At 41.0% G+C, this 27,713-nt stretch overlaps 1 protein-coding gene across 1 annotated transcript; it reads left to right on the top strand.

The window, feature by feature from the left end:
* The first annotated feature begins 19 nt into the window (after positions 1–19).
* Positions 20–27,118, top strand: MSRB2 (methionine sulfoxide reductase B2). Its single transcript, XM_021665948.2, has 5 exons — positions 20–137; positions 8,968–9,056; positions 11,867–11,943; positions 20,893–21,040; positions 22,280–27,118. Exons 1-5 carry the CDS (start codon positions 20–22, stop codon positions 22,382–22,384), a joined length of 537 nt encoding a protein of 178 aa, XP_021521623.2. The 3' UTR covers positions 22,385–27,118.
* The last annotated feature ends 595 nt before the right edge of the window (positions 27,119–27,713 follow it).

Genomic DNA, 27,713 nt, shown 5'->3' with positions numbered 1-27,713 from the left:
CGGCGCCAGAGCGGGCGTCATGGCGCGACTCCTCTGGTTGCCCCGGGGCCTGCCCCTCGGAGCGGCGCCTCTGCGGGCGATGCGGGGCCGAGCGGGCGACCGCGGGCCCGGCGCGGGGCCGGGCCTGAGGGAGGCAGGTAGGACGCAGGCCTTGCAGGCCCCGCCGCCGCCCCCGGCTTTCCGCTTCACTTCACCCGCTGTACCCGGGGCCTGGGCCGGTCCAGGCCGGGCTGCCCTCCTCCTCCTGAGCCCTCCGCGGCGCGTCACCGACCGAGGATCTGGGACATTGGATTGTAAACTTGGTGGTGGCGGGGTGGGGACTGATCCCTGTGAGAATCCGAGGAAATGAGCAAATTATCCCCCTAAATGTGCGCATAATTTTTTTTATTTTTGGGCGGGGAGAGTGAGGGCATAGAAGTGGGGCCCGGGGGCCCCTGACCCTTATCGGGGACTCCAGGCAGGGGCCCGCGGTCAGGGCTGCAGCAGCCCGGCCCTGGCGCCCCTGTAAAGGCCTCCGGTATTTTGCACTGCAGTCCTCCTCTTAGTCCCGCGGGCTTCCTTCCAGCAGCTGAGAAGCGGGTAGTTCAGACTTGGTGTTCCTGTGGGTGTTTCCTGTCCTGCTGTCTTCCCATGAATGTGTCTAGGAGCCAGGGAGACTGGGTTGATCGTTTGTTCTTTTTAAGGTGACAGCCATTATTAATAACGGAGACAGAGACCAGGGTGTGTGTGTGTGTGTGTGTGTCCCCTCTCTTGGATCTGGGTACCTGTGTGAGTGTGTGTGTGTGTGTGTGTGTGTGTGTGTGTGTGTGTGTGTGTATCCTCTCTTGGATCTGGGTACCTGTACATTTCACCAATCCGGAAGGAGTCACCTCGGAGACCTGCGCCAGCCATCCCTGTATTTCAGGTCTGTTTCAGGGGAATTTAGTGCCCCAGAGGATTGGCATCCCGGGCAGTTGCCAGACTGACCCACCTCTGAATCCAATTTTATATGTGTTCATTGAAGAACTTCAGTGATACCTAACTGATGAAAATGTTCCAACTCATTCGGAGCTCCGTTTAGCCACTGAAGTTTTCAAAACGCTGTATTAAAAGAATACGTAATTAAATAAAAGCGCTGGCGTCGTGGAATGTTAGCTGATCCAACATGACTTCCGGCTATGGCCTGTCTAACCCCTGGTGTCTCTAGTCAGTCAGTCTGATGACATTTGTTGTGAGCCTACTGTGTGCCAAGCATAGTTTTGCTGAGAACCACAGGTGGACAGAAACATCACAGTTACTGACTGGAGATCTTTATCCCCCTTGGTACAGGATAGTGGTTTAACGGGAACTACTTCATGGCTGTAATTGCTGCTATTAGAAGCCGCCTAATGAATTGCTCTGGGATCTGAAGTTCTCCAGCAACATTAAAATTTGGCCAGACACCAGTAGGTAACAAGAGCTGTGTACCTTATCAGACACCCGCTCCTGAGAATTTATTCGAAGGAAATAGCTCAAAAGAAGAACAAAGCTATATATGCAAAGATGCTTTACACACTATTACAAAATGGAAACTGGCCATAACCCAAACCAGTTAAGAAATACTTACATAAATCATGAAAACTCAATCCAACAAACTGTTAGGCAGCCATTAAAAATGATAAACAGGTAGTAGTTCTGTGATGAAGGGCTTGGGTATGGATAGACGTAGATTTTGAGTCTTGGCTCTCTGTGACTTCCTGGCTCTGTGTCTGAGCTCAGGCTGCTATTGCAAAATACCGTGGAGTGGGTGGCTTCAACAACTGACATTTTCTAACAGTTCTGGAGGCTGGAAAGTCCCAAGATCAAGGTGGGAACAGATTTGGTTCCTGATGCAGACCTGCTTCCTGGCTTGCAGTTGACTGCCTTCTCACTCTGCATTCACGTGACTGTCTCGGGAAGGACCACTAATCCCTCACTTTTATGACAGAATCTAAAACTAATAACCTCCCAAGCACCACCTCCAAATACCATCTCATTGGGAGTTAGGGCTTCAACATATGGCGGCAGGGAGAGGATCAGGGAGAAACCTAACATTCAGTTTGTAACAGTGTCTTTGGACACGTTTTTGAATTTGGTAAGTTTAAACTTCAGATTTTTTTCCCTTCTATAAAATAAGGATAATGGTAATGGTAGGGTAGGGTTGTTGTACAAAGTAACTTTTTAATTAGATGTTTTATTACAATGCTTCACACTTAGCAGGCACACAATAAATGTTAGTTATGATTACATACATAAGTGGAAAGGGCAAAAATGTAGCTTACATTTAACTTACATTGTGGGCTTAGGGAGTCAGTTAAGAGAGAGAAATTGGGATGGAGGGAATAAGAAAATGTTGAAATGACAGTATTTTTCTCCAGTGCTGCAATTTCTCATATGCTTAGAGTGACTTTGTTCTCCAGATTGACAAAGAGCAAACTGAAAAAGCAAAGTAAGAAATATCCTGGAGAAAACAATCTGTTGCTTCAGGAAAATATTCTTTATAGAGATGCCTATGCTAGGAAACCATCCAGGGCATAGGGTTAAAATAGTCTAGGCACTGTGGTGGGAGAGACAGTTCTGCAGAACACAATGGGCTGGGGATTCTAATACCAGTTTCTAGTGGGTTCCATTCGATTCAACAAGTATTTATCAAAATGAAGTGGGTTTATGCATGACAATTGGCAGTATACCAACTGTGGCTAGGGAGGTTAGCAAAACCCAAAGGAGGCACCTGGTAGGTGACTAAAGGACCAAGAGTGGATTTCCTTAGGGATGAAAAAATTGAGGCCCACCCCATGAAACTTCTGACCAAGATACGTGGCCTGTGCAAATCACAGCACTCAGAAAAGAACTCCAAGGAATTTGAGTTTATTAAGCATAACTCAGAGTAAAGCTGTGTAGCTATCTTGTGCAAGAGCAGCAACTGATAAATGTTTTGATAGCAAGAGAATGTAGAGGGAATCTGGGAAACATATAGCCCCCAAAGGGTGAGCACGTGGTGCAGAAGACAGAAAGTACCTGGATACACACATACAAAAGGACCTGCCCAGTGTCGAAAGCTCTCTGTAGCCATGGAGGCCAGAAGACTTGACTCATTCCCAAGTCAGAGACTTGTGTCTCTAATGTACACAGGCCTAAATTGCTGTTGGTTAAAACTGCACAGAATTTATTCATACTGCAATTTTTATTTAAATTTTCATTGTTTCCTAAAGCCCCAGTGTGTTCATCTGCTAGGGATGCCATAACAGAATACCATAGGCTGGGCAGCTTAAACGATGGAATTCATTTTCATATGGTTCTGGAGGCTGGAAGTCCAAGACCAAGGGGCAGCAGGGCTGATTTGTCCTGAGACCTCTTTCCTTAACTTGGGGATAGCCACCTTCTTGCTGTGTCCTCAAGGTGGCCTTTTCTCGCTGTCTCTTCCTCTTATGAGGACACCAGTCTTATTGGAATAGGGCCCCCTATTAATGGCTTATTTTAACATGATTGCCTCTTTAAAGGCCGTGTCTCTAAATGCAGTCACATTTTAAGGTACTGGGGATTAGGACTTCAACATATGAATTTGGAAGTTGGGCGACAGGGAGTGTCACAATTCAGCTCTTAACATCCAAGTCAAAGAAACCTCTTAAAGTGATACAGCCCACATATATCCTGACCAGGGTGTACCCAACTGAGCATTTGTCACTGAGCTATCAAAGCAGAGTCCGTCTGCCCTTGAGTGAGCCTTCTCGGCTGGCAAGTCTGCAGCTAAATGTTGTATAATTGGGGCTTGAGAAAGAACTAGTCTAAACATTACTGCCGACCCACTAAAGCTTTCAGATACATTAAAAATAGTGTAAAAGTTCCGCATTGATAAGGATGAAAAGAACCATGAAAAATGTCCTTTCATATTGTACTTAGATGCAGCCTTAATTCTTTCATTTAGCAATTTAAATATTAGTTATATATTTTAAACTTAACAAGAAAACATTATGGCTTGGCACTGTGTCATGCACCTGTAGTCTCAGCTACTTGGGAGGCTGAGGAAGGAAAATCGCTGAGCCCAGGCGCTCAAGGCTGTAGTGTGCTTTGATGGTGCCTATGAATTGTGCTCCATTCTTGGCAACACAGTGACACTCAGTCTCTTAAAAAAATGAGGGCAGAGGGAGAAGGTGGTGTCTGAAGAACAGTCTCTCTCTAATAGGTGTGACAAAATATAGAGGTGTGGGAGACAGAGCTGGGAAACCCAGACAATCTCAAGCCGTAGGTTCAAAGCGAAGGAAGTACACATTTTAAAGCTCAATTCATGAGAGTCCCACTGACTTTTAGCCCTTCTCTAATTCCCTCTTTCCAGTGTCAGCTACTATACTGTGCTGCCTGTTAAGTCACACTGAGGACAGTGCTTCCAGGAGACAATAGTGTTTTTTTCTAAGCCCATTCCACTTCCTTCCTGAAAGGAGATAGGAAGATAAAGCCAGCTTCACAGACTGTAAATTTCAACCTTAGTACCTGAAGTCAGTCCCCCTCTTACCTATCCACAGGAATAATGCAAGATCTTTGCCAAAGCCAAGAGGAGGGTGTTTTATCACGATGCTGTTTACTCCTTTCCTTGACAGATGTCAGTGATGGCCAGAGGTTAGGTCTCACAAGTTCCCCGTGGGACTAGAGTTTAGATCTTGGAGGAGAAACCCAGGACATTTCACTCTTACTAACAAAGCCTGTTCTTGCTCTTTTTAGTGCCTCTGGCTAAAGCATTCCCTTTTTTCTTCATTTGGGGTGGACAAAAAGAGATAGGATCCTGAACAGAAGTGGCAAAAAAAAAAAAAAAAAAAAAAAAGAAAAAGAAAACACAGAAAAGAGGAGGCTGTGTTACTTTGTTCTCATACTGCTATAAAGAAATACCAGAGAGAGGCCGGGCCCGGAGGCTTGCGCCTGTAATCCCAGCACTTTGGGAGGCGGAGGCAGGTGGATCATGAGGTCAAGAGATCGAGATCATCCTCACCAACATGGTAAAACCCCGTCTCTACTAAAAATACAAAAATTAACTGGGCGTGGTGGCGCCTGCCTGTAGTCCCAGCTACTTGGGAGGCTGAGGCAGGAGAATCACTTGCATCTGGGAGGCAGAGGTTGCAGTGAGCCGAGATCATGCCACTGCACTCCCTCCAGGCGACACAGCGAGACTCCATCTCAAAAAAAAGAAATACTGAAGACTGGGTAATTTATGAAGTAAAGAGGTTTAATTGGCTCATGGTTCCACAGGCGGTACAGGAAGCATGGCTACGGAAGCCTCAGGAAACTTTCAATCATGGTGGAAGGTGAATAGGAAGCAGGCAGGTCTTACATGGTCAGAGCAGGAGGAAGAGAGAGAAGGGGAGATGCACTTTTAAACAACCAGATCTCTCAATAACTCACCATCACTAACTAGAACAGCACCAAAGGGGAAATTCGCCCCCCTGATTTAATCACTTCCTCACAGGCCCCACCTCCAACACGGAGGATGACAGTTTGACAGGAGATTTGGGTGGGGACACAGAGCCCAACCATGTCAGATGCAGTCACTTGTTCCATTGCGACAAGATGGAAAAGGGGTAGACAGATGTAGGCATAGGTAAGTGTGATGGTTTGGTTGCAACCGTGTCAGATGCAGTCACTTGTTCCATTGCGACGAGATGGAAAAGGGGTAGACAGATGTAGGCATAGGTAAGTGTGATGGTTTGGTTGCAAGAAGTTGAGGGATTTTTTTTGTGTGGCTTTTGATTTTGCAAAAGCAAGATCATCTGTTGAGAGGAAGGGGAGATGTAGTAGATAGATAATAGATACCATGGTTTGAGGAGAGTGGAAAGGTGTTTTTTTTTTTTATTAATTTCAATAGGTTTTTGGGGAACAGGTGGTATTTCCTTACATGAATAAGTTCTTTCTTTAGTGGTGACTTCTTAGATGTTGGTGTACTCATCACCTGAGCAGTGTACACTGTACCCAGTGTATAGTCTTTTATCCTTCATTCCCCCTCCCACCCTTTCCCCCTTGAGTCCCAAAGTCGATTGTATCATTCTTATGCCTTTGCATCCTCATAGCTCAGCTCCCACTTATGAATGAGAACGATGTTTGGTTTTCTATTCCTGACTTACTTCACTTAGAATAATAGTCTTCAGTTCATCCAGGTTGCTGTGAATGCCATTATTTTGTTCCTTTTTATGGCTGAGTAGTATTCCATGGTATATATACACCATCAATTCTTTATCCACTAGTTGATTGATGGGCATTTGTGTTGGTTCCATATTTTTGCAATTGTGAATTGTGCTACTATAAACATGCACGTACAAGTATCTTTTTATAATGACTTCTTTTCCTCTGGGTAAATACCCAGTAGTGGGATTGCTGGATCAAATGGTAGTTCTGCTTTTAGTTCTTTAAGGAATCTCCACACTGTTTTCCTTAGTGGTTGTACTAGTTTACATTCCTGAGAGTAGAAAAGGTTTAAAACACCCATTGCAGAGAAATGGGAAGATAGCTGCCTGGGGAAAGATAATACACACTGTGGTTCACTGAAATCCCAGTGAGATGAGTAACTTCGAGTTTATAAGGACAACTCTCTCCCCAGATGGGGGATTTTCTCCAGTAGTTCTTAATGGTACAGGGGTAGCCATGGAGAAGATAGTTTTTTAAATAAGCTTTTTAAATTTTGGAATAATTTTATATTTATAGATAAGTTATAAAGATAGTGCAGAGTTCTCGAAACCCCTCACCTAGGTCCCCTGGTTAACTTCTGACATAATCATGGTACATATGTCAAAACTGTCTCTGTCTTTCCTTGTTTTTTATGACCTTGACAATTTTAGGGAGTACTGGGCGGGTTCCTTGTAGAATGTCCCTCAGTCTGGGATTAGTTGATGTTTCTCCTCACAATTAAACTTGGATTATGGGGTATGGGAGAAAAATCTCATAGAGTTGAAGTTCCTTTCTAGATTCACGTGCTCTTCCCCATCTCTCTCCCCAATACTGAGACACACATGCACAAACTCACACTCACACACTAACACTTTATATGGCTCTTGCTTAACTCTTTGAGAGTTGTAGACATCATGACGCTTTCCTGCTAAATGTCTCAGCGTGTCTCCTAAGACCAAAGATGTTTTCCTACAAAACCTCAAGACAGTTTTCCTACTCAGGAAATTGAGCACCCTTGTCTAATACATAGTTGATACTTAACTTTCCCACCATACACGAACAATGTCTTTTATAGCTCCTATTTTTTTTTCTGGGATCTAGAATTTAATAAAGGGTCACAAATTGTATTTAGTTGTGGAGAGTACTTGTTTTGAATACGATCCCTCAATTTTCACTTATGTGATTGTTTCTCAACGAGACACAGATGGAGCATTTTCAGCAGGACAACTTTCCTGGTGATGTTTTGTCCTTTCCAGGGCATCACATCAGGAAGACAGGATGTCACTTGTCCCACTGTTGGTGATGCTAACTTAACCTACTTGGTGAAGGTGGTGGCATTTTCTTCATTGTAATTAATAAACTTTGGGGTTGGATTTTGGGAAGATATGACTATTCTGTTCCCCAGAAGTATTTCACCCAGGAGTTTTAGAATCCTCTGATGATTTTTACAAAATGGCAATTTTAAAAATTCTATACTTCATTCTTCATTTATCGCCTGACATTCTGTGTGATAACTCTGAAGGCCATTGGGCAATAATAATTATCACATAATTACATTTTGTGTTGTCCCCAAAGTGTCAAATACCCAAAAAATCATGTGTTAACTGAGGTATATTACATAAGAATTTCAGAGATATATTTCCATAGTAAAAAGAAACCCCTGTAGTCTTATAAAGCATATATTTAATAAAAGATACCTCCTAGGAGAGCCTTTGTATAAGAGTAATAATAGTAATAAAAGGAAATAAAAAATCTTTTAATATAGTAAATAGTTTAAAAACCTTTTGGCAAAATGTAAGCAATCAACTAAATGCACCACTGGAAATGCGATATTGTTCAGTATTATAAACTGGCGAAAAGATAAGTCTTTTCTTGCCAAAGGATAATTTAGGGCATTTTTTTATAACCCAAAATGAATTTCAACTATAACTTCTGATGTGTTTGATATATAGGTGCTGACATCACAGGCATTTAACATTTCATCTTCAGCACCGTGGTCAGATTACTAACCCTTTGGGCCTCTGTTTCTCATCTGTAAGTTGGAGAGTTGGACACATTATAAAATCCTTTCAAATTCTTAATGTTGGATGATTAAAAACATTTATTATAGGAGTTGGGCTTCCTACCCCCTTTGGCTAAAGAGAGTATTGCTCTCATTACTTGGTTTACACTCACCTGAATAAATGTAGTAATATACATGCCAGGGAGAGTAGGAAAGAGGAAAACAAAATACGGACAAAAACCATGAAGCATAGTAATAGATTATGGTAGGTCTGTTTCCCTTTCAGGACTATGTGCTATGGGAGTTTCATCTTTTGTTCCATGCAAAAAGATTTTTAAAATAGAGACCTACCTTGGCAAGGAAAATCAGAGCTATCCTTATAAACCAGCAAGGGAGAAGAGTTTAATAACCAACTAGCTTAGTGTTCTTTCTGTCCAATGCCTCAACTACTTCCGGCTGGATCCTGACAGCAGCTGCTCCTGTCAAAGTCATCACAGAAGAGAGGATCAGTTTCTACCCTTAGGTACCTGAAGGGAATATATTCCACATTCTTTCATATGTCCGCTGCCCCTTTAGCTTCTATGCCCCAGGAGGACTAGAAAACTGGCTCTCTACTTCTTACTAATTTCTTATTAAATTAAATAGGCAATGAAGGCATTTTGTGCCTGAGCCTTCTGGTCCCCATGAAGAATGAACTCGTGGGAGAGGAAGGGACTGGATTATTCTGCTGGGTGACAGTGCACTTAGGGAAAAAGGCCAAGGAAGAAAAGTGCATCAGACATTTTTGTTTTAATTTTTAAAATTCCTGTTTAACAATACAGGGTGTGAGCTGCCTCTTGCCAAGAGTGAGTGGCAAAAGAAACTAACCCCAGAGCAGTTCTACGTCACCAGAGAAAAGGGAACGGAACCGGTAAGCTAAGCTGGTTTACAGTTTTTTGATTGCGTGTGTTGGCAGTGATGGGGAGTTGGAATAGGTCCCGTTATGAAACCCAGCTGCCCATCAACACCCCACAGACCTGGTCTTCCTCCTCCATTGTTCCCTTCTCGAGGTATCGGTATCCATCGAGCTGTAGAAACCTGACACTTTTCCCTGGACACATTGTCTCTATTCTGACTTCTAAATAACCTTCCCATATTTCACTTCCATGCGCTGCTCTCACCTCCCCGCGGGGCCAAGTCACTGTCACCTCCCTTGTGCATGGCCATTCTTTCTCTGGCTAACCCATTCTCCACACTGCAGCCAGAGTTCTTTGGAAAACACAGATCTGACCACATCACCCCCAGCTCAAAACCTCTGGTGGCTGCTCAGTGCTTTCAAGGAAAAGGAAACGTATGAAATGGCTAACAAGGTCCTAACGGCCCCTGGCTCCCACCCCGATCCTCAAATCCAATCATCTTCCCTTTTGACTCCGCACTTCGGCCGCACCACTCTTGAACTCTCACACGCCCTGTGCTCCCTTCTCTTTTAAGGCTTTTGCACCCAGAGTTCCTTCTTCTCTCCCATCATCCCTCCCAACACCCTCCATCCATTCATTCAGACCTACCTTGTAGCTGTCAGCCCAAATCTCACTTTCTCTGGGAAACCTTCTAGCCCCCAGCAAAGCTCGCTTCTAGCAGAACTCTTCCTTTATAGCATTTGCCATCGCTGCTATATCCCCTGGCACCTAACGTAGTGGCTGGCCATACTAGGCATTCGAAAAATCAACTTTTGTGAATGTCGAATGACTGCCGGCTAAGAGGTGGAAACATGATTTAAACTGCATTTGGCAGTCTCGGCTTTCATTCATTTTCTGAGAATAACCCTCAGTGGTTCCTCATTGTAACACCATTTTTTACATGTAAAAAATGCGCTGCATTTCTCTGTGTGTGCATGTGTGCATGTGTGTGTGTGTACACAAGTTTATGGGGTACATGAGAAAATCTGTTACACATATATAATGCATAGTAATCAAGTCGGGGTATTCAGGGTGTCTGTCATCTGAATACAATGCCTTTTTGTTAAGTGTCATCCTCCTACTCTGCTATCAAACACTGAGTGTATTATTTTTCTCTTTAAGCCACTTCTCTTCATCCTCCCCCTACCCCCTGCTCACCCTCTCCAGGCTCCGTTGTCCATTTTTCCACGCTCTACCTCCACGTGCTCAGATTCTTTAGCTCTCACATATAAATGAGAGCATAGTGCCGTACTTCTTAACAAGTGGTCTGTCTTAGACCCAAATATAGCTACTGGAATGTAGCTTTTTTGAATTGAACTTTGTTATTAGATATTTTTCCTAGTCAAGCAGATCCCAGAGAGTGGACCCCAGCCCTGTGGCTTCAGGTATGGTAGAGTATGAATGTTTTTTCCTTCGTCAGCACCTGCAAAACTCATGTCACTGCCCAGGTGCACTGGCATTGTATCATGGTCTCACCCTCAGTTTCTCCAATGCTGAAGTCATCACAAGGGCCAGCACATCCCAGTAGAGTCTCCTGAAATGCTGGTATGTTTGAAAACTTCCTGTGGGTGGAATTTTATTAAAGCTCTCATTGGGAATGAGACTACATTAGCCATTTGTGTAGATCACACAAGGGAACCACATGATACTCTGAGCAGTTGTGTGTATTCCCAGAGTATTCTAAGCCAACCCTAATTCTCAGGTACAGAGCCAGGTAGGGCTTGGTACATAGAGAGACCTGAGAGATGAGCTGCCAGATGTTTAGGAAAATAAATCTGTGGGCTTCTCAAACAGATGGTACAATATACTCTCTGCACTTGGCCAATTGACAAAATGAGCATCGTTCATTATTTTAACGAATGTTATAAATCCCTTTCCATGGATCCACTTCCACATTTACCTTTTTAGAATATTGCTGAACTGTAAGCCTTCATTAGCTTTTTCCAGCTAAGAAAAGAGAAATAAAACATCAGAGGCTTCTCTTTGGTGACTCTAAATTAAAATTCAGTCCTGCGTGTTTTTTCTTGGGCAATCGTAATATGCTACCACTCTGCTAGCCAATGAATAAATTTACAGGCTGGCTGAGCAATAACTGAGAGTCAAGTATCAATAGAGGGGAGGTTTTGTGCAGGTCATTCTCTGTCTACTCCCCAGATCCACTCTCCACGGGCTTCCCCTGCTCTGAGCTTTAGGAAGAGTGAACAGTTCTCTTTCCCCCAGCTCTTGGTTCAGTTTAGCCAGCGGGAGACACCAGTGGCACTTGGGGGAATCTAGGTAATTATTTAACATTTATTAAGTATGCCATGTCCTAAACATTACATGAAGCATATTATAGGCAAAATCCCTGATCTCACTGAACTATGCTTTTTATGTATTTATATTCTGTCTTTAATTGGAGATTTCAGTGTGTTACACAGTGGACTAGATTCCTGTTGTATCAACTCTTTTGAAAGGAAGACCAAAATCTCACACAATCACAGAAGATAAGACTGTTTTCTTGCTTTTTCACCAACTTTGAAGCTCTTGGATGAAAAATCCTGTATGAGTACAAAGCATTATTAATGTCATAATTTGAATATTGGATGCAATAAAGCCCTGGCTATAAATACATTTTCAGGCTCCTTCATTGTGTGCATGATTATTTTCTCTCTGGTGCTATTTGCACTTCGTCAAATCAGTACAGAAATTCCTTGATGTGGGGACTTACCCAGGATTTAAATCTGCTGTATCATCTCCTGCCAGTAGTATGAGAAATCTGAACGTGACATATCTAATTTACTTTCAGCCTTTCAGTGGGATCTACCTGAATAACAAGGAAGCAGGAATGTACCACTGCGTGTGCTGCGACAGTCCACTCTTCAGGTAAGATAAAGAATCGAAAGCCACAGGAGAGCAAAGCTCCGGGTTCTTGCTGTTCTGTTTCATTTAAGATCTTGGATTAAAAAATTCCCACAATACCCATTTTTTAAAAAAAAAAAAACTGCCCTTGTCATTTTGCATTGTTGCTGTAAGGAGAGCTATTCATATAAGATACTTGCTTGTCTTGACTTTTTTTCTAGCATTTAGAGCCATTAACAAGACTTCTTAGCTTATATTCTTCCTTTCTGTATCCTCAAGAAATAACAACCAAATAAAACTTGGTGGACACCTTATGATAAAACTATCAGAGGTTTTTTGTTGTTGTTGTTGTTTTTAGGGGGAAAGTATTTAAAGAAATCTAAACCATGATTATATTTGCTGGGCCATGCGATTAAAACTCTCTCTCTCCCAGGGAAAATGGGTTTATAATTTAATTTAGGAAATGTAGAATTTTATGAGGATAGATTCTCCACAATGCTTGACAGTAGTGAATACCATATCCTCTTCTATATAGCTAAAAGTAAATTTAATTGTCCCTCGATTTCAAAGCCTCTTTTAAGTCAATCAGGATCTGAAATCTCTCCACAAAGGCTTTTTTGTTTAGACATGCAGGAAACAGTCTTTAAAAAAAGTAGATTCGATGGAGAAGAAAGGAAAATAACTTTGAAGTCCGATTTTTCAGAACTTCAAAGATGTTTTCCTTTCTTTTGCATCAACTCTAAATTGGTTTAGAATAAAATATAAATCAAGCCAGCTCTGTGTATCACCCATTAGGCAGTGCTTCCTTCTGTCCTCTGGGGTTTGAGTGGTCTCGGCCTTCCTGCCCGGCTGGCTGCTAATGTGGGCTGCGTTAGGAAGCCGGACCTGCCTGCAAGGATGAGGAGCGATTAGCATTGATTTTCCTCTGTGCTCACAGATGGGCAGGCCTTTGCCCAGATGCATTCATGTTGGCATGGGGCAAACTAGAAGGAGGTTAATTTTTACACAGTAAAATGTGGGACTCGGGTTTCGGAGACAATAGTTATTTCTTGACCTTTTATGGTTCTGTTAAACAGGAGAGGTAGGACTTTGAGATGGCCCATGGGCTTTCAGCCAGAGAACTGTGCTGCCTGCGTGTCAAAGGCTCCCTTGTTATTGCAGGCACCAGGCAGTGCTCTGTCTCCCTCTTTGCACCGTGAATACACAAGGTAAATCATCCTTGCAAGAGCATTCTCCTAAATCATGGTCTTCACTCTTCCACTTCCTTGATGTTCCGGTTTCTGCATCTGAAAAGGGGGGCCTTCTTCCCTTCCTTTCACCTTGCAGGCTTAGTTGTGGTGTCAGAATACTGGAGCCAGGAGGGTCCTGAGTCCAGAGCAGAAAGCTCTGTCCTGTAGAACCTCCTGTGGTGACGGAGATGTCTGTATCTGGCTATGCGGTAGCCGCCCATTGCACATGCTTGTTGAGCACTCAGGATGTGGCTAGCTTGGCTGAGAAGCTGACTTTATGAATTTAACTTTAATTTAAACAAAAGGCCACATGTGGCCAGAGGCTACTGTATTAGCACAATGCTAGTTCAAATTAAGGAAGTGACATGACCAACTCCAGGTCCTGGAGATTGTGAAACAGCCAAGACTAATAGGAAAACCAGCGATTCTCCAAAAGCCCATTGACCAAGTGGCCAGTTTATGGGACTGCCAACTCACCAACCTTATTTTTTTGTCACCGTTGAGTTTGAGTTGAAAAGTTTCCATTCTGCATTCTTAAACACTTCTAAGTTTGCTTCTGTTCCTTTTTCCTGCTGCTCCTACTGCAGCCAAAGGAAATACTATATTCCTGAAGATTATTTATGTTCCAGAATATACTCTTCTTAAAGATGTACTCATCTATGGGAGAGGCAGTAGAGTGGGCTCCATTGCTGTGTGACCTTGAGCAACTTTCTTTTCTTTTTTTTTTTTTTTTTGAGACGGAGTATCGCTCTTGTTACCCAGGCTGGAGTGCAATGGCGCGATCTCGGCTCACCACAACCTCCGCCTCCTGGATTCAGGCAATTCTCCTGCCTCAGCCTCCTGAGTAGCTGGGATTACAGGCACGCACCACCATGCCCAGCTAATTTTTTGTATTTTTTTTTTTAGTAGAGACGGGGTTTCACCATGTTGACCAGGATGGTCTTGATCTCTTGACCTCGTGATCCACCCGCCTCGGCCTCCCAAAGTGCTGGGATTACAGGCTTGATCCACCACTCCTGGCTTGAGCAACTTTCTTAACCTCTCTGTGTCTGGTTTTCTCACCTGTAAAATGAAGATAATAGTACCTAATTTATAAGGTTGTTGGGAGGATGATCTGAGTCATGAATTAATACATGGAAAAGCACAGAGCAATGCCTGACATGCCTGACTCAGGCCAGCACTTGATCCAAGTTAGTAATGATGAATTCTTAAGCAATAGACGCCTGTTAGGGCTGTAGACATGAATGTGCATTTCATCCTGAGGAATTCTGGAGTCATATTCTAATTAATGAGAATATACAAATGCAGACTATATTCCTGAACCTTCTTCCCATTCCACAGGAGTTTTAGAAATACATTCTTATTTGGCCTCCGGTTTTCCTTCTCTTTCTGTCTCTGGTCTCCAGTCTGTATAGCAGGAAGAAGAGATACAAAAATAATAATTCCTTAAATGCTTGTGGAGAGTGAAAATGAAGGGAAAAGCTGGTCAAGCAAAACTCAGGAGTTCGTTCAACAAGTAAGCGCAGGGCTCGCTCCTCTGAGCTCCCTGCTCCAGCCTGGCTGCTTCCTGCTCAGGATTTCCCCTCATGCCAGGCTGGCCTCCTGGGATCTGCTCAGCCCCACTAATGCAGATTTCTCCAGAAACCTTCTCTGATAGCATATGCTGTGGGTTTTCTTTCAATCTGCTTCAAATTCCTATTAATTTATCAGTAGCACACAATTTAGGACCTAATTATTCTCCTGTTGGCTCCGGTATTTTATTTAGTTAAGGAGATAACCCTGATCAGGTCCTTGAGTCCCCTGGCCATGTATATTTCTTGGACAAAGCTCAGGGAAGTTGTTAGGGGTTGAATTGTGTCTCCCAAAAAGATGTGTTGAAGTTTTAATCCCTGGAAACTGAAAATTTGACCTATTTGGAAATAGGGTGGCTGCAGGTATAATTAGTTTAGATAAGATCATACTGGCATAGGGTCGGCCCTAATTCCAATATCACTGCTGTCCTTATAAGAAGAGGAGAAGAAGCCCAGACAGAGAGGAGACAGCATGTGAAAACAGAGGCAGAGACTGGTGATCCGCAGCTACAAACCAAAGATTGCTGGCAACATTAGAAGGTAGCAAGAGGCAAGGAGGGATTCCCTAGACGCTTCAGAGCCCTGCAGACACCTTGACTTTGGACTTCTAGCCTCCAGATTGTGAGAAAGTACCACCCACTTTGTGGTACTTTGTTATAGCCATCTCAGAAACTAATACTTACATGCTCCGTAAGTACTTCTTGATTGGTTGATTAATAATATCTGTCGTGCTGCTTAGACGCTGTAGCAATGTTGGGACTATCAGAAGCTGTGGTTATGGGCTGGGTATGGTGGCTCACGCCTGTAATCCCAGCACTCTGGGAGGCCAAGGCAGGCCTTGAGGTCAGGAGTTCAAGACCAGCCTGGCCAGCATAGTGAAATCCCGTTTCACTAAAAATACAAAAATTAGCTGGGCATGGTAGCGCATGCCTGTAATCCCAGCTACTAGGGAGGCTGAGGCAGGAGAATCCCTTGGACCTGGGAGGTGGATGTTTCAGCGAGCTGAGAGCAAGCCACTGCACTCCAGCCTGGGCGACAGAGTGAGAATCCATCTAAAAACAAACAAAAAGAGCTGTGGTTATGAAATCACTGTGGAAATGTGTGAGGGAAGTGGCTGCAACTTCTTGAGCATTTATATGCCGGACGCTGGGCTCCAGTACTTTGCAAACAATCCTTACCCTCTAATAAGGAGCTATTAAAACCCCCATTTAACAGATGTGAATACTGAGGCTTAAAGAATTAGGTCACTTATCTAGTAAGTGATAGTGCAGGGATTGGGGCTCCACTGGAGCCTGTACAGTGCACTCTTCTTGAGAGTGGGAAGCTCCCCAGCAATGCAGGAGCCCTCTGGGCATGTGGCAGGTGCTGTGCCTAGGCTCTTCACGTGCATCATTTCATCAGACCTCTCGGCAGCTCAACATAGTGTTATCATTTTTCTTATTTCACATGAGGAAACTGAGACCTAGGAAGATGAAATTACTTGTCCAGGGTTCTGCAGCTTATAGGTAGCCAGCCAAAATACGAACCCCAGTTTTGGACTCCAGAGCCCACATTCTTCACTAGCTGAGCTTCCATAAGCCATGTGGGCAGCACCATTGACATAGGTGCCATCGCCTTCTAGTGCCTGCTTTCTGAATTACAGGCATTGTTTCCCAGAAGATGTAAGCAGCCTCTAAGGGTGACGCTGGCCAGTGTAACTCGTAAGTTTCCTTTACAGAGCCTTGTTCCCAGCCTCATCTGCCAGACTTACTGCCATTCCCCTCATCATCCTACAGTTGTTGGAATGAGTTTGGTGTACAGTTTTGGAGAGCTGCCTCTCCAAAGCTGGGACTCCAGACTCTCATTTCCTTAAACTGGAATGAAGTGACATTGCCCCCAACTGCTGCTTCCTCTCCTCCTCCTCTCCTTCCTTCTCCTGTGTTTTCTTCCCCATAAGCCTTTTTGGAAAGTGTTTATTAAAATCTACTGTGGGATCACATATTTCATGACCATAAATCTTCATAAAGTAAGAGGAAACAGAGCCTGATATTCGTTCACTTTTTACATAACATCCTGATGTCGTATGTGCCATGAGTAACTAAATAATATTATTAAAACCTTTTGTGTGCCCCATTTTCTCAAAGGAATAGAAATTCTTCTAAGAGGTTAGGGTTGTCAGTTATCACCAAGTGCCTGTGCTGTTGGTTGGGAACTGCAGAACTTCCAGAAATCAAAGAAAACCAAAGCAGATAAAATGAAACAAAATAAAAGGCCCTTAGAGTATATGATTCAGAATGGTTTTAGTTCTTCAAGGGCAAACCTTACAATCTGCTAATCACTTAAATATGTATGTTGGAATTTCTGATTGGCCTAAATATTTTTGGTTCCCAGTCTTGACATATATGTTGGGCCTCTCGTATTACTTGGTAAACTCTCCAGATTCTGCTAATTGCATCAATAAAGGTTTATTATTTCCCATAAATGCTTTAATGAGTTTTTATTAGTCTTAGATTCGTTCATTTAAATACTTTTATTATATTCATAATTCTCCATCGAAATTCCTTTAATGATTACTAGTTTATATATAATGTTGAGGATGGAAAGGCTGGGATGAAACAATACTTAATGATGTTTTTCCCTGAGCAGAGTGGCCAGGTGAATGTTTTTGAAACCCTGCAAGAGGGTTGTAAACCCGACCTGAATATGAAGACACTTCTAGTTGGACCCACTACTGCTCACGTTTCATAGATTTCCATTATTAATAATAAAAAATATATTAAAAATAATAGCTACTGACTTATATGCCATGTGTCATGTGCTTGTGTGTCATGCTTACTATGGTAAGCATACTATATACAGAAAGTGAGGTGATAATGCCATTGCTATTGTTAGCTTAAAAAATAATACAACCTATAAATTTAGAAAAGGAGACTTTATTTCTTCTAAGGGCTTACAGCCTTCAAGGTGGCCATCCCACAGGCTGGGAAGCGAGCTCTCAGCCAAGAGCAGCCACAGGCACTTGGAAGGGGGAACAGCTGGGGTAGGAGCTTTACGCTGATGGTGTTGGCTAAATACACGTATTTAACAGATCCCAGGAGGGGCTATGAAAATTCGTGAAGCTGGTGCTGACATATGCATATTGAACAAACATGCATGTAACATATGACCTATGTTTATTTGAGGGTAGAAACTTAACATTTAAATGTATTATAATTAGACCCTATATCAGGATATGAAGGCTCGAGAGTGCACAACCTCCGTAAAGCATCCAGAACCAGTTCATGGTCTTTTAATCAGGAGAAAGTTACTAAAATCAGCCTCTTGTGCAATCAAAGCTGTAGTTACAGCTAGTGGAACAGAGGCTCTCAGGCAGTCCGTGTCTGATGGTAGGCAAGCTGCAATTGTTTCAGCACTGCTTATCTCAAGACCGGGGCTTGTTTAGCTGCTAGAGAAAAAGAAAACCCTTGTGGCAGTTAAAACATAGCTGATTCTTTAAGTGTAGGGGTACGTGACTTCACCCTTGCCTGGCATGGCCTTAGGTCCTGTTTATAATTTGGTATATTATTGCCACACGGTGTCTGTTCTGCCAGTCTTATGATCTCTATTTAAACATTAATGCTGGTCATTTGTTGTGTCTAAACCACGAAAGGGTCAGGGTATAATGAAGTGTGTCTGACCTTCTGTCCCAACATGGCTGGAAACTCAGTTTAAAGGCTTTTCCAGAGTCCCCTTGGCCAAGAAGGGGTCTATTCAGTCAGTGGGTAGCTTAGAACTTTATTTTTAGTTTATACTTTTCTATAGATTAGGACACTGAGGCTTCATAAGATTCAATGACTTGCCCAGGTCATACACATGTAACTGACAGATCCTGGATTCACACCCAAATCTTTCAGAAGTCAAAGCCCTTCCTCCTAATAGCTATACTTGTGGTTCTCAAAGCCTGGTCTGAGGACCCCAGGGATTCCTGGGAGGGAAATCAAAACAACAGAGCAGCAGACTGAATGCAGAGGCAGATATGAAGATCCAGTTGTCTTTTTCTAAGTCACACATTAAAGAGCCTTACAAAATTGTAAAACAGTGCAACTCTTCTCATGAAACATTTGTTTCATTTTGAAAAGTACAATGATTTGTCATAAATATATGTTATGTTAACATGTAATAAATTTATTTCAGGTTGAGCATCTCTACTCTGAAAATTCAAGATCTGAATTCACCCAAATCTGAAACTTTTTTATTTTTTGAGATGGAGTCTCACTCTGTTGCCTGATCTTTGATCACTGCAACTGCCGCTTCCTCGGCTCAAGTTATTCTCCTGCCTCAGCCTCCCAAGTAGCTAGGACTACAGGTGTGCATCATGCCCAGCTAGTTTTTCTATTTTTAGTAGAGAGGGAGTTTCACCATGTTGGCCAGGCTGGTCTCTGACTCCTGAGCTCAAGTGATCCACCCACCTCTGCCTTCCAAAGAGCTGGGATCATAGGTGTGAGCCACCACGCCTAGCCAAATCTGAAACTTTTTGAGAACCAACATCATACGCAAAGGAAATACTCATTGGAGTATTTCAGATTAAGGATGCTGAACCATCAAGTAAAATGCAGAATTCAAAGAGATCTGAAATCTGTAGCACTTCCGGTCCTAAGCATTTCAGATAAGGGAATCTCAACCTATATTAAAAAAAAAAATTAATGCACACATATTTTTAAATTCTCAGGTATAATTCATAATTTGTTAAACGTTGACATATATAACTCATAGACAAAAGCTCTCAGTGATCTCTATTAATTTTGGGGACATAGAGGGGTGCTGAGACCAAAATGTTTGAGCATTGCTGCATTACACAGTTGTTTCTGTGGGAGTTTGTGCTGTCAGCTACGCTTTCTTCTGTGTTCATAGTCTAGGGATTTGATTCTTTGCCACTTTTTCTTCTTAGCTTTTTTTTTCTGGGTCTAATATTCAATTATTCTCTTTCTTCCTTAGATAGAGAGAGCCATTTCCTTGCCATAGCAATGTTTTAAAGACTCTTTTCCCAGTGCCATTTAAGGGAGCTTATCCATTAGAGCACTTAGACGGTGGGTCTTTGGTGAGTGGATTTGCCTGTTGTCCTTCTCCTTCACCTGTGCCAGCATCATGAGTCCCTGGGAGACTTCTGGAGGGTTAGAGTTCACTGCAGTGATTGATGCCAGGTACCAGGTGTATTAATTAACCATCATCATCATGATCACAGCAAGCATTCAGGGCACTTACCATGTGCTAAGCTTTATATCACACTTCACAGAGTTTCCCCTCAAATCTTCACAACAGCCCCATGGGGTAGATACTATTCCCATTTTCTAGGTGAGCTAACTGAGGCTTTAAGAGCTGTGATTTCACACAGCTAAGAAGTGGCCAGAGGCAGCTTTTGAATCCCTGTTGAGGCTTCGGTGTTCAGATAAGCTGAAATTCCTGTTGCTAAGGATGACTTTCTCGTCAGACCTTCTGTACACTTCCGTGATGCACCAAGATGATGACTTTCTCTGACCGTTAGCATTCAGTTTTGATTTCTCCCTTTTTTACATTTTCAACACATGGGTTTGATCTGTGTTACCTAATATGCAACACAGTTCACAAAGCACCGTGTGTTTTTAGATCCTTGTTGGACATCGAGAAAGAAGCCTTTAGCATCAAAGGATCAAGAAGTCCATTCTCAGCAAACTGACACAAGAACACAAAATCAAACACCACATGTTCTCACTCATAGGTGGGTGTTGAACAAGGAGAACACATGGACACAGGGAGGGGAGCACTATATACTGGGGTCTGTTGAGGGGGAGTGGGGGGGACAGCGGGGGGGTGGGGAGTTGGGGAGGGACAGCATGGGGAGAAATGCCAGATATAGGTGAAGGGGAGGAAGGCAGCAAAGCACACTGCCACGTATGCACCTATGCAACAACCTTGCATGTTTTTCACATGTACCCCAAAACCTAAAATGCAATAAAAAAAAAAAAAAGAAGTCCTTTCACTTTGAGAGGCAATGGCTTCAATAGTGAAGGTGCAGTGAGGACAATTCCCATGGGACTGACTGTCACAGAACTGGGATCTGGCAGAGGAGAGTGGGAACAGATCCTGCTCACTGGAACGACACGTTGGGGCATGAAACCCTCTTGGCATGTTAATGACAATGTCATTAGCAGCTCTAGTGTCGTTTATGTCTTCCACAGTTCTGAGAAAAAGTACTGCTCCGGCACTGGGTGGCCTTCGTTTTCTGAGGCTCATGGTACGTCTGGCTCTGATGAAAGCCACACAGGGATCCTGAGACGTCTGGACACCTCGTTAGGATCCACTCGCACAGAGGTCATCTGCAAGCAGGTGAGATTTCTTATTTTGTTTTAGTTTCCCTGACGCTGCCTTGTTCTTGGCAAATCTGTCCTTTCATGGGGTTACTTTTGTCTTCAGAACACAAGGAATTTCTTTTTTTTGTTTTCTTTTTGAGACAGAGCCTCACTCTGTTTTGCAGGCTGGAGTGCAGTGGCACAATCTCAGCTCACTGCAGCCTCCACTTCCTGAGTTCAAGTGCCTCAGCCTCCCCAGTAGTTGGGATTACAGATGCCTACCACCACACTCAGTGAATTTTTGTATTTGTAGTAGAGATGGGGTTTCGCCATGTTGGCCAGGCTGGTCTCAAACTCCTGACCTCAAGTGATCCACCTGCCTTGGCCTCCCAAAGTGCTGAGATTACAGGCATGAGCCACTGCACCCAGCCCAGAACACATGGAGTTTCTACACATGCCAATAATGCTCACTGTCTCCCTTCCATCTGGGCACTGCAGAAAAGAGAAAAGGCTTCTTGAGCCTCTCTCTACCTTTCCTGGTTCTAATCTCCCACAGAGACAGAAACAGAGGTAGGCTCTTCACTTTCTTTTGTGCAGGGATAAGGAGCAGAAAGCCCAGAGTGGCTGGCATCTCATCACTGACTTACTCAGCGTGGCTGGCACCTCCATCTCTCCACCTTCCTTTTGCACTCTGCAGCAAGTCACTGGTCTGCAGAGCAATGCTGCGGGTGACATCAGCACTCTGTGCCTTCTGTGAGCCCAGTAGGAGAGAGTGGCTTAAATCCAGCTCATAAATTCATTTTGACATCCTTAGGTGCTCACATTTTTTGACTCATGGGTTTTGTAAAACACTAGAGGCAAGCCAATTAAGATAGAGTCTTTTGGCCTTCAGTAATAAGTAATAATAATACACTGGGTACTACAGCATTATTCAGTACTTACCCAGGAATTACGTTAATGCTTTACATACGATATATCAATTAATTGTCCCCACAGCTCTCTTACGTAGGTATGATAATTATCCCCATTTTTAGATGAGTAACTCAAGGCCCAAATTTAATAATTTGCTAACATCCTATTGATAAAGTAAAGCTATTTACCATGATGGTGTCCTGGTTTCTTTCATTTCTTAATGGAGTTCTGATGAATAGACTTTTTCTCCTAACACAGATGTCAGACTCTGGAGTGGAGTGGCCATGGAGGGGTTCGTCTGTCTGGTTTTACATAAAGAGCTTTGTTTGCATTTGGAGATGACAGAGGCTTCTCTCCTTTGCAGTGTGAAGCTCATCTTGGTCACGTGTTTCCTGATGGACCTGGGCCCAACGGTCAGAGGTTTTGCATCAACAGCGTGGCTCTGAAGTTCAAACCCAGGAAACACTGACTATCTTCAAGAGTCCCGTTCCCTGCCACCCCTTCGTGTGTACCCTCAATTTCCATAATTCACTTGACTTACTTTATTTGCCATAAAACTGGGCTGAGTTTGCTGCTGTCTCTAGCGAGTCATTGCTTCTCTTAATTTATTTACCTGGAATCAACTTAATCCTGTGTGTTAGGCTGTTCTTGTGTGCTATAAAGAAATATCTGATCAGGATCCAGGAGAATTTGAAAAAAAAAAAAAAGTAGAACAATAAATAGATTTTTTTTTTAAAAAAAGAAATACCTGAGACTGGATAACTTATAAAGAAAAGAGACTTAATTGACTCACAGTTCTGCCGAGTGTACAGGAAGCATGAGAGACCTGAGAGAGCTTTTACTCACAGCGGAAGGTGAAGGGGTAGCCAGCGTCTCACATGGCAGAGCAGGAGCAAGACAGAGTGGTAAGGAGGTGTCACACACTCTTAAAACAGCCACAGCTCTCGAGAACTCACTCACTATCACCAGGACAGCATTAAGCCATGAAGAATCCAACCCCATGACCCAAATACCTCCTACCAGGACCCACCTCCAGCACTGGGGATTACATTTCAACATGAGTTTTGGAGGGGGAAGCATCCAAACTGTATCACCCTGACTCCCACTTGGACTGTAGAACTTCACAGAATGACAGAGGGGCAGGTGCTTCCTTCAAAAACTTCCACAGCTTCGCCTGAGACAAGGGCATGACTCTGGGAACATCGGGAGGCTGATGGACTAGTAAGCCAAACAATTCCTACAAAAATTCCCTGCACCTTCCACTGCAGTCCAGTCCTTGATCGACGTCAAGTGAGGTATCAAGTGAGAGGAGGAAGGGAAATACAGGATCTAAGGAATCAACAATGCTAGCATTGAAGAGCAGGATTATGGAGGAGTTGTGTTCTGGGAGCACATATGGTGATCGATGAGATGCATGACTGCTTTTTCAAAATTTTAAGTGTCTTGAGCATGCTACTTCCAACCATTTTACCCACAAATACACTACAATAGGACTTGGTTAGATTTCAGTGACTATGAATAAATGTTCACCCTCATACCTTCTGGTTACAAAGCGAAACTTTAAAATATCCAAATAAAGTATTCACTAAAATTTATGTTTGCTTTTTGGCTACATCAATGAATGTGCTCTTTTATAAACAAGACTCTAAATTAAAAATGACAAATAAGAATTGACTCACATGGTAGCAGGCATTTGGTTATACCAAGACTGACAGCAACTCAAGTATTTCACAAGTTAAGAGTCTTGAATCATTTGTTACTGAAAGTATACAAATCATTCTCTTTGTGACTTTCTGGGCAGAAAGGAAATTTATACCATTTTTCTATTTATTAACATGTCATACATTATTTTACATTTCTTTCAATGGATACCATGGAAATTACAACATGCTTCCTTACTTGTTACTATCATATGTAAATCATTACTTATGTTGGGTTCTCCAAGAATGTTAGCCTTAGAACACTTTATTAACATCCTCCCATATTTCGTTTTACTATTGTCATGTATTTCACTTTACACACATTTTAAAGCTCCCAAACCATTATAATATACTCACATATGTACTAATATATACTAATTAGCATATAAATTAGTATAAATATATAATATATACTAATATATAATATAAAATATATGAATACATAACATACTAATATATACTATGCATTATTAGTATATATGATTGGTACTCATTTATATTTACCTACATATTTGCCCCTTTTTTCTCTTTTATTTCTTCCCGCAATTCTGTTTCTCTGTGATTATTCTTCTTCTGCTTAAAGAACTTTATTTTTCCCTTTAGTTCATGTTTCCTGTGATTTTTAATCAGTTTTTGATGGTGAGAAAACATATTTATTCTCCTTTAATTCTGAAGAATATTTTCCCTGAGTATAGAGTTCTAATTTGGGGAATTAGATTTTTTTCCCCTACAGATATCCAATTATCCCAGCACTATTTATTGAAGACTTTCTTGAATTTCCTTGACATTTTTCAAAAAATTAATTTCCATATTACCATAGGTCTATTTCTGGACTCTCTATTCTGTTCCACTGATATATCTATTCTTACGGCATTTATACCACACTGTATTGATTATTATAGCTTTATAGCAAGTCTTGAAATCACGTAGTGTGAGTTTTCTAACTTTGTTCTTTTTTCAAAATTGTTTTAGCATAAAACAATTAGCTAAAACAATTTCGAAAACAACAAAGTTGGAAAAACATAATCAAAACATATGCATTTCCATATAAATTTTAGAATTAGCTTGGAAACTTCTATAAAAAGTCTTGCTGGGATTTTGATTGATATTGGATTGATATATCAATCTAGGGAAAACTGGCATCTTAAAAATATTAAGTGTCCCAGTCCCTGAGCCTGGTATGTTTCTCTGTTTATTTAATTATTCTTTAGTTTTTCTTTAAATATTTTGTAGTTTTTAGTATGTGGGTCTTGTACATATTTTGTTAAATTAATGACAAAATATTTTAATTTTCTTAATACTATTATAAATTGTTATTTACATTTTTATTTTCTATTTTTTCACTATATATAGAAATACAATTAATTTTTGTGTTTTGAACATGTATCCTGCAACTTTACTAAAGTGACCTATATTAATCCTTATAACTTTTTTCTGGATTTCTTAGAGCTTTCCACATACACAGTCATGTCTGTAAATAGGACAGTTTTATGTCTTCTTTCCAATTTGCCTTTTTCTTTTTCCTGCCTTACTATTTGGGTCTTACAATACAAATTTAAATCTAAATAGTGAGAGTGGATATCCTTGTTTTGCTTTGCTTGTGATTTTAGGTAGAAAACATTAAATCTTCACCATTGAGTTTGATGTTAGCTGTAGATTTTTTAATTGATAACCTTAATCAGATGAGGAAGACTTCTATTTCTAGTTGCTGAGAGATTTAGTCATGAAAGATTGTTGATTTTTATCAAATGGTTTTTTCTACATTGAAATAATTATATAGTTCTTTTTCTGTTTTCCATTAATATGGTAGATTGCATTGATTTATTTTCTGAGGTTAAAGCAGCTTTGCATTCTGAGATAAACCCCACTTGGATCTGATATATAGTATTCTTTTCACATGTTATTTGTTCTTATTTGCTAGTATTTTGTTAGGAACTTTTTGTTTCTGTGCTCTGAGTAATATTGCTCTGTAGTTCTTTGATCTTGTGATGTATTTGATTTTATAATAAAGGTAATGTTAGCCCCATAAAATGATCTGGGTAATGCTTCCTCTTCTTTCATATTTTGAAAACTTTGGTGTAAGATTGGTATTATTTCTTCCTTAAATGTCTGGTGGAATACCCCAATGTAGTGATCTAGATCTGGAGTTTTCTATGTGGGAAAGTTTTTATTATTAATTCAATTTCCTTAATTTATATAGGGCTGTCAAATTTTCTTGAGTCAGTTCTGGTAAATTTTGCTTTTTAAGTAACATTTTATTTTATCTAGATTGTCAAGCTTATCGGCATAGAATTGTTCACAGTATGCCCTTATTATTCTTTTCCTGTCTAAAGGACGTGTAGAGAAACTCCTTCTTTCATTCCTAATATTGGGGATTTGTATCTTGTTTTCTTGACTAGTCTGGCTACAGCTGGTCAGTTTTATTGAGTTTATTTCAAAAAAGCAGCTTTTAGTTTTATTGATTTTTCTCTATTGTTTTTATCTTTTCTATTTTATTGATTTTTACCCTTTATCTTTTCCTTCCTTTTGTTTACTTTGAGCAATAACTTGCACTTATTTTTGTAATTTCTTAAGGTAAAAGCTTAGCTCATTGAGTTACAGACTTTGCTTCTTTCCCAGATAGGCATTTAAAGCTACACAGTTTTCTATATGTGCTGTTTTACCCTACATCCCACAAATTTTGATATACTTTCATTATCATATGTATATTATATATTATTAGCACATTTTCTAATATCACTTGTGACTCTTCTTTGATCTAGTGATGATTTATATGTTAAAGTCCAGATATTTGAAATTTTCCTCATTATCTCATTATTATTGAATTCCAGTTTAATCCCTTGTGGACAGAGAACATAGCCTGTGTGATTTTAAACTATTCAAATTTATTGAGATATGTTTTGCGGCCCAAAATATGGCCTATTTTGACAAACATACCAGGTGCACTTGAAAATAATGTATATTCTGCCATTTGGGGTGCAATGTTCTATAAGTATCAAGTCACGTTAGTTGATAATATTATTCAAAACTTCTATGTCTTTACTGATTTTCTGGTCTAATTGTTCTAGTAGTTGCTAGGTAGAGATGTTAATATTTCCAGTGATGTTTGTGCAACTGTCTCTTTTGCCCTTTCATTCTGTCAGTTATTTGCTTCACGTGTTTTTGCTTCATATATTGGGTGTATGTAAATTTTAATTGTTGTGTTGTCCTTGACAATAAGACTTTTATCATTATGGAGTAATGAAATTATATGATAATGCATTTCTCATTGTGATATAGTCAATATAACATGAAATTCCATATAATGTAAAATTCTCCACTTAACGATATGCAATGTACATTTTGTTTTAAGTATATTTTACCTGATATCAGTATAGCCAGTCTAGCCTTTTGATGTCTGCTGTTTGCATGGTGTATTTTTCTATCCATTTTCTTTGAACCTATCTGCCTTTATATTTGCAGGTTCTTCTATAATAAACATTATATAGTTTTTTCTTGTCCATTTTGACAATCTCTGCTTTTTAATTTAGTTTATCAACACTTACTGCAATCATTTATATGCTTGCGTTTAGGATCTGGTGTTTTTTTTGTCTCTTCTGTTGTTTTTCCTTTGTTCCTTCTTTTGTGATTTTTCTTTTTAAGTTCTTTGAATATTTTTCAGATTTCTTTTTTAATTTTCCTGTTTTCATTTAGCTAGACTTCATAATTTTTTTAGTGGTTGTAGAAGGAATACACACACACACACACACACACACACACACACACACAACTTCACCGGGTGCTTACAATAATTACTTCACTACTTCACATAAAATACAGAAATCTTGCAACCCTATTAGTCCATGCTCCTTTTTATTTTATAGTTTTTATATGTAGTCATCTATAACATAACAAACCCTACAAGACCATGTTATAATTTTTAAAATGTGGTTCATTAAAATAATTAAGAGATAAAGGGAAAAAAAGAAAAAAAACTTGTGTTTAGGCAAGTACTTGCCATTACTCATGCTTTTTATTATTTTCAGAGAATCCAAGTTTCTATCTGGTTTTTCTCCAGACTGAACAACTTTCTTTAGTATTTCTTATGTGCAGGTTTGC

This window comes from Aotus nancymaae, unplaced genomic scaffold (genome assembly GCF_030222135.1).
Source record: "Aotus nancymaae isolate 86718 unplaced genomic scaffold, 86718_ANA_hifiasm-v0.15.2.pri h1tg000077l, whole genome shotgun sequence".
NCBI classification, from domain to species: Eukaryota; Metazoa; Chordata; class Mammalia; order Primates; family Aotidae; genus Aotus; species Aotus nancymaae.
Note: the sequence above shows the minus strand (reverse complement) of the source record. Positions and strands in the feature narration are given on the sequence as shown.

Bases quoted from the DNA above. Each gene is read 5' to 3' on its own strand.
- MSRB2 (XM_021665948.2), top strand. From the start codon at position 20: ATGGCGCGACTCCTCTGGTTGCCCCGGGGCCTGCCCCTCGGAGCGGCG. The intron at 9,057-11,866 runs GTAAGCTAAGCT...ATTTACTTTCAG, and splicing joins GAGAAAAGGGAACGGAACCG to CCTTTCAGTGGGATCTACCT. The intron at 21,041-22,279 runs GTGAGATTTCTT...TCTCCTTTGCAG, and splicing joins CAGAGGTCATCTGCAAGCAG to TGTGAAGCTCATCTTGGTCA.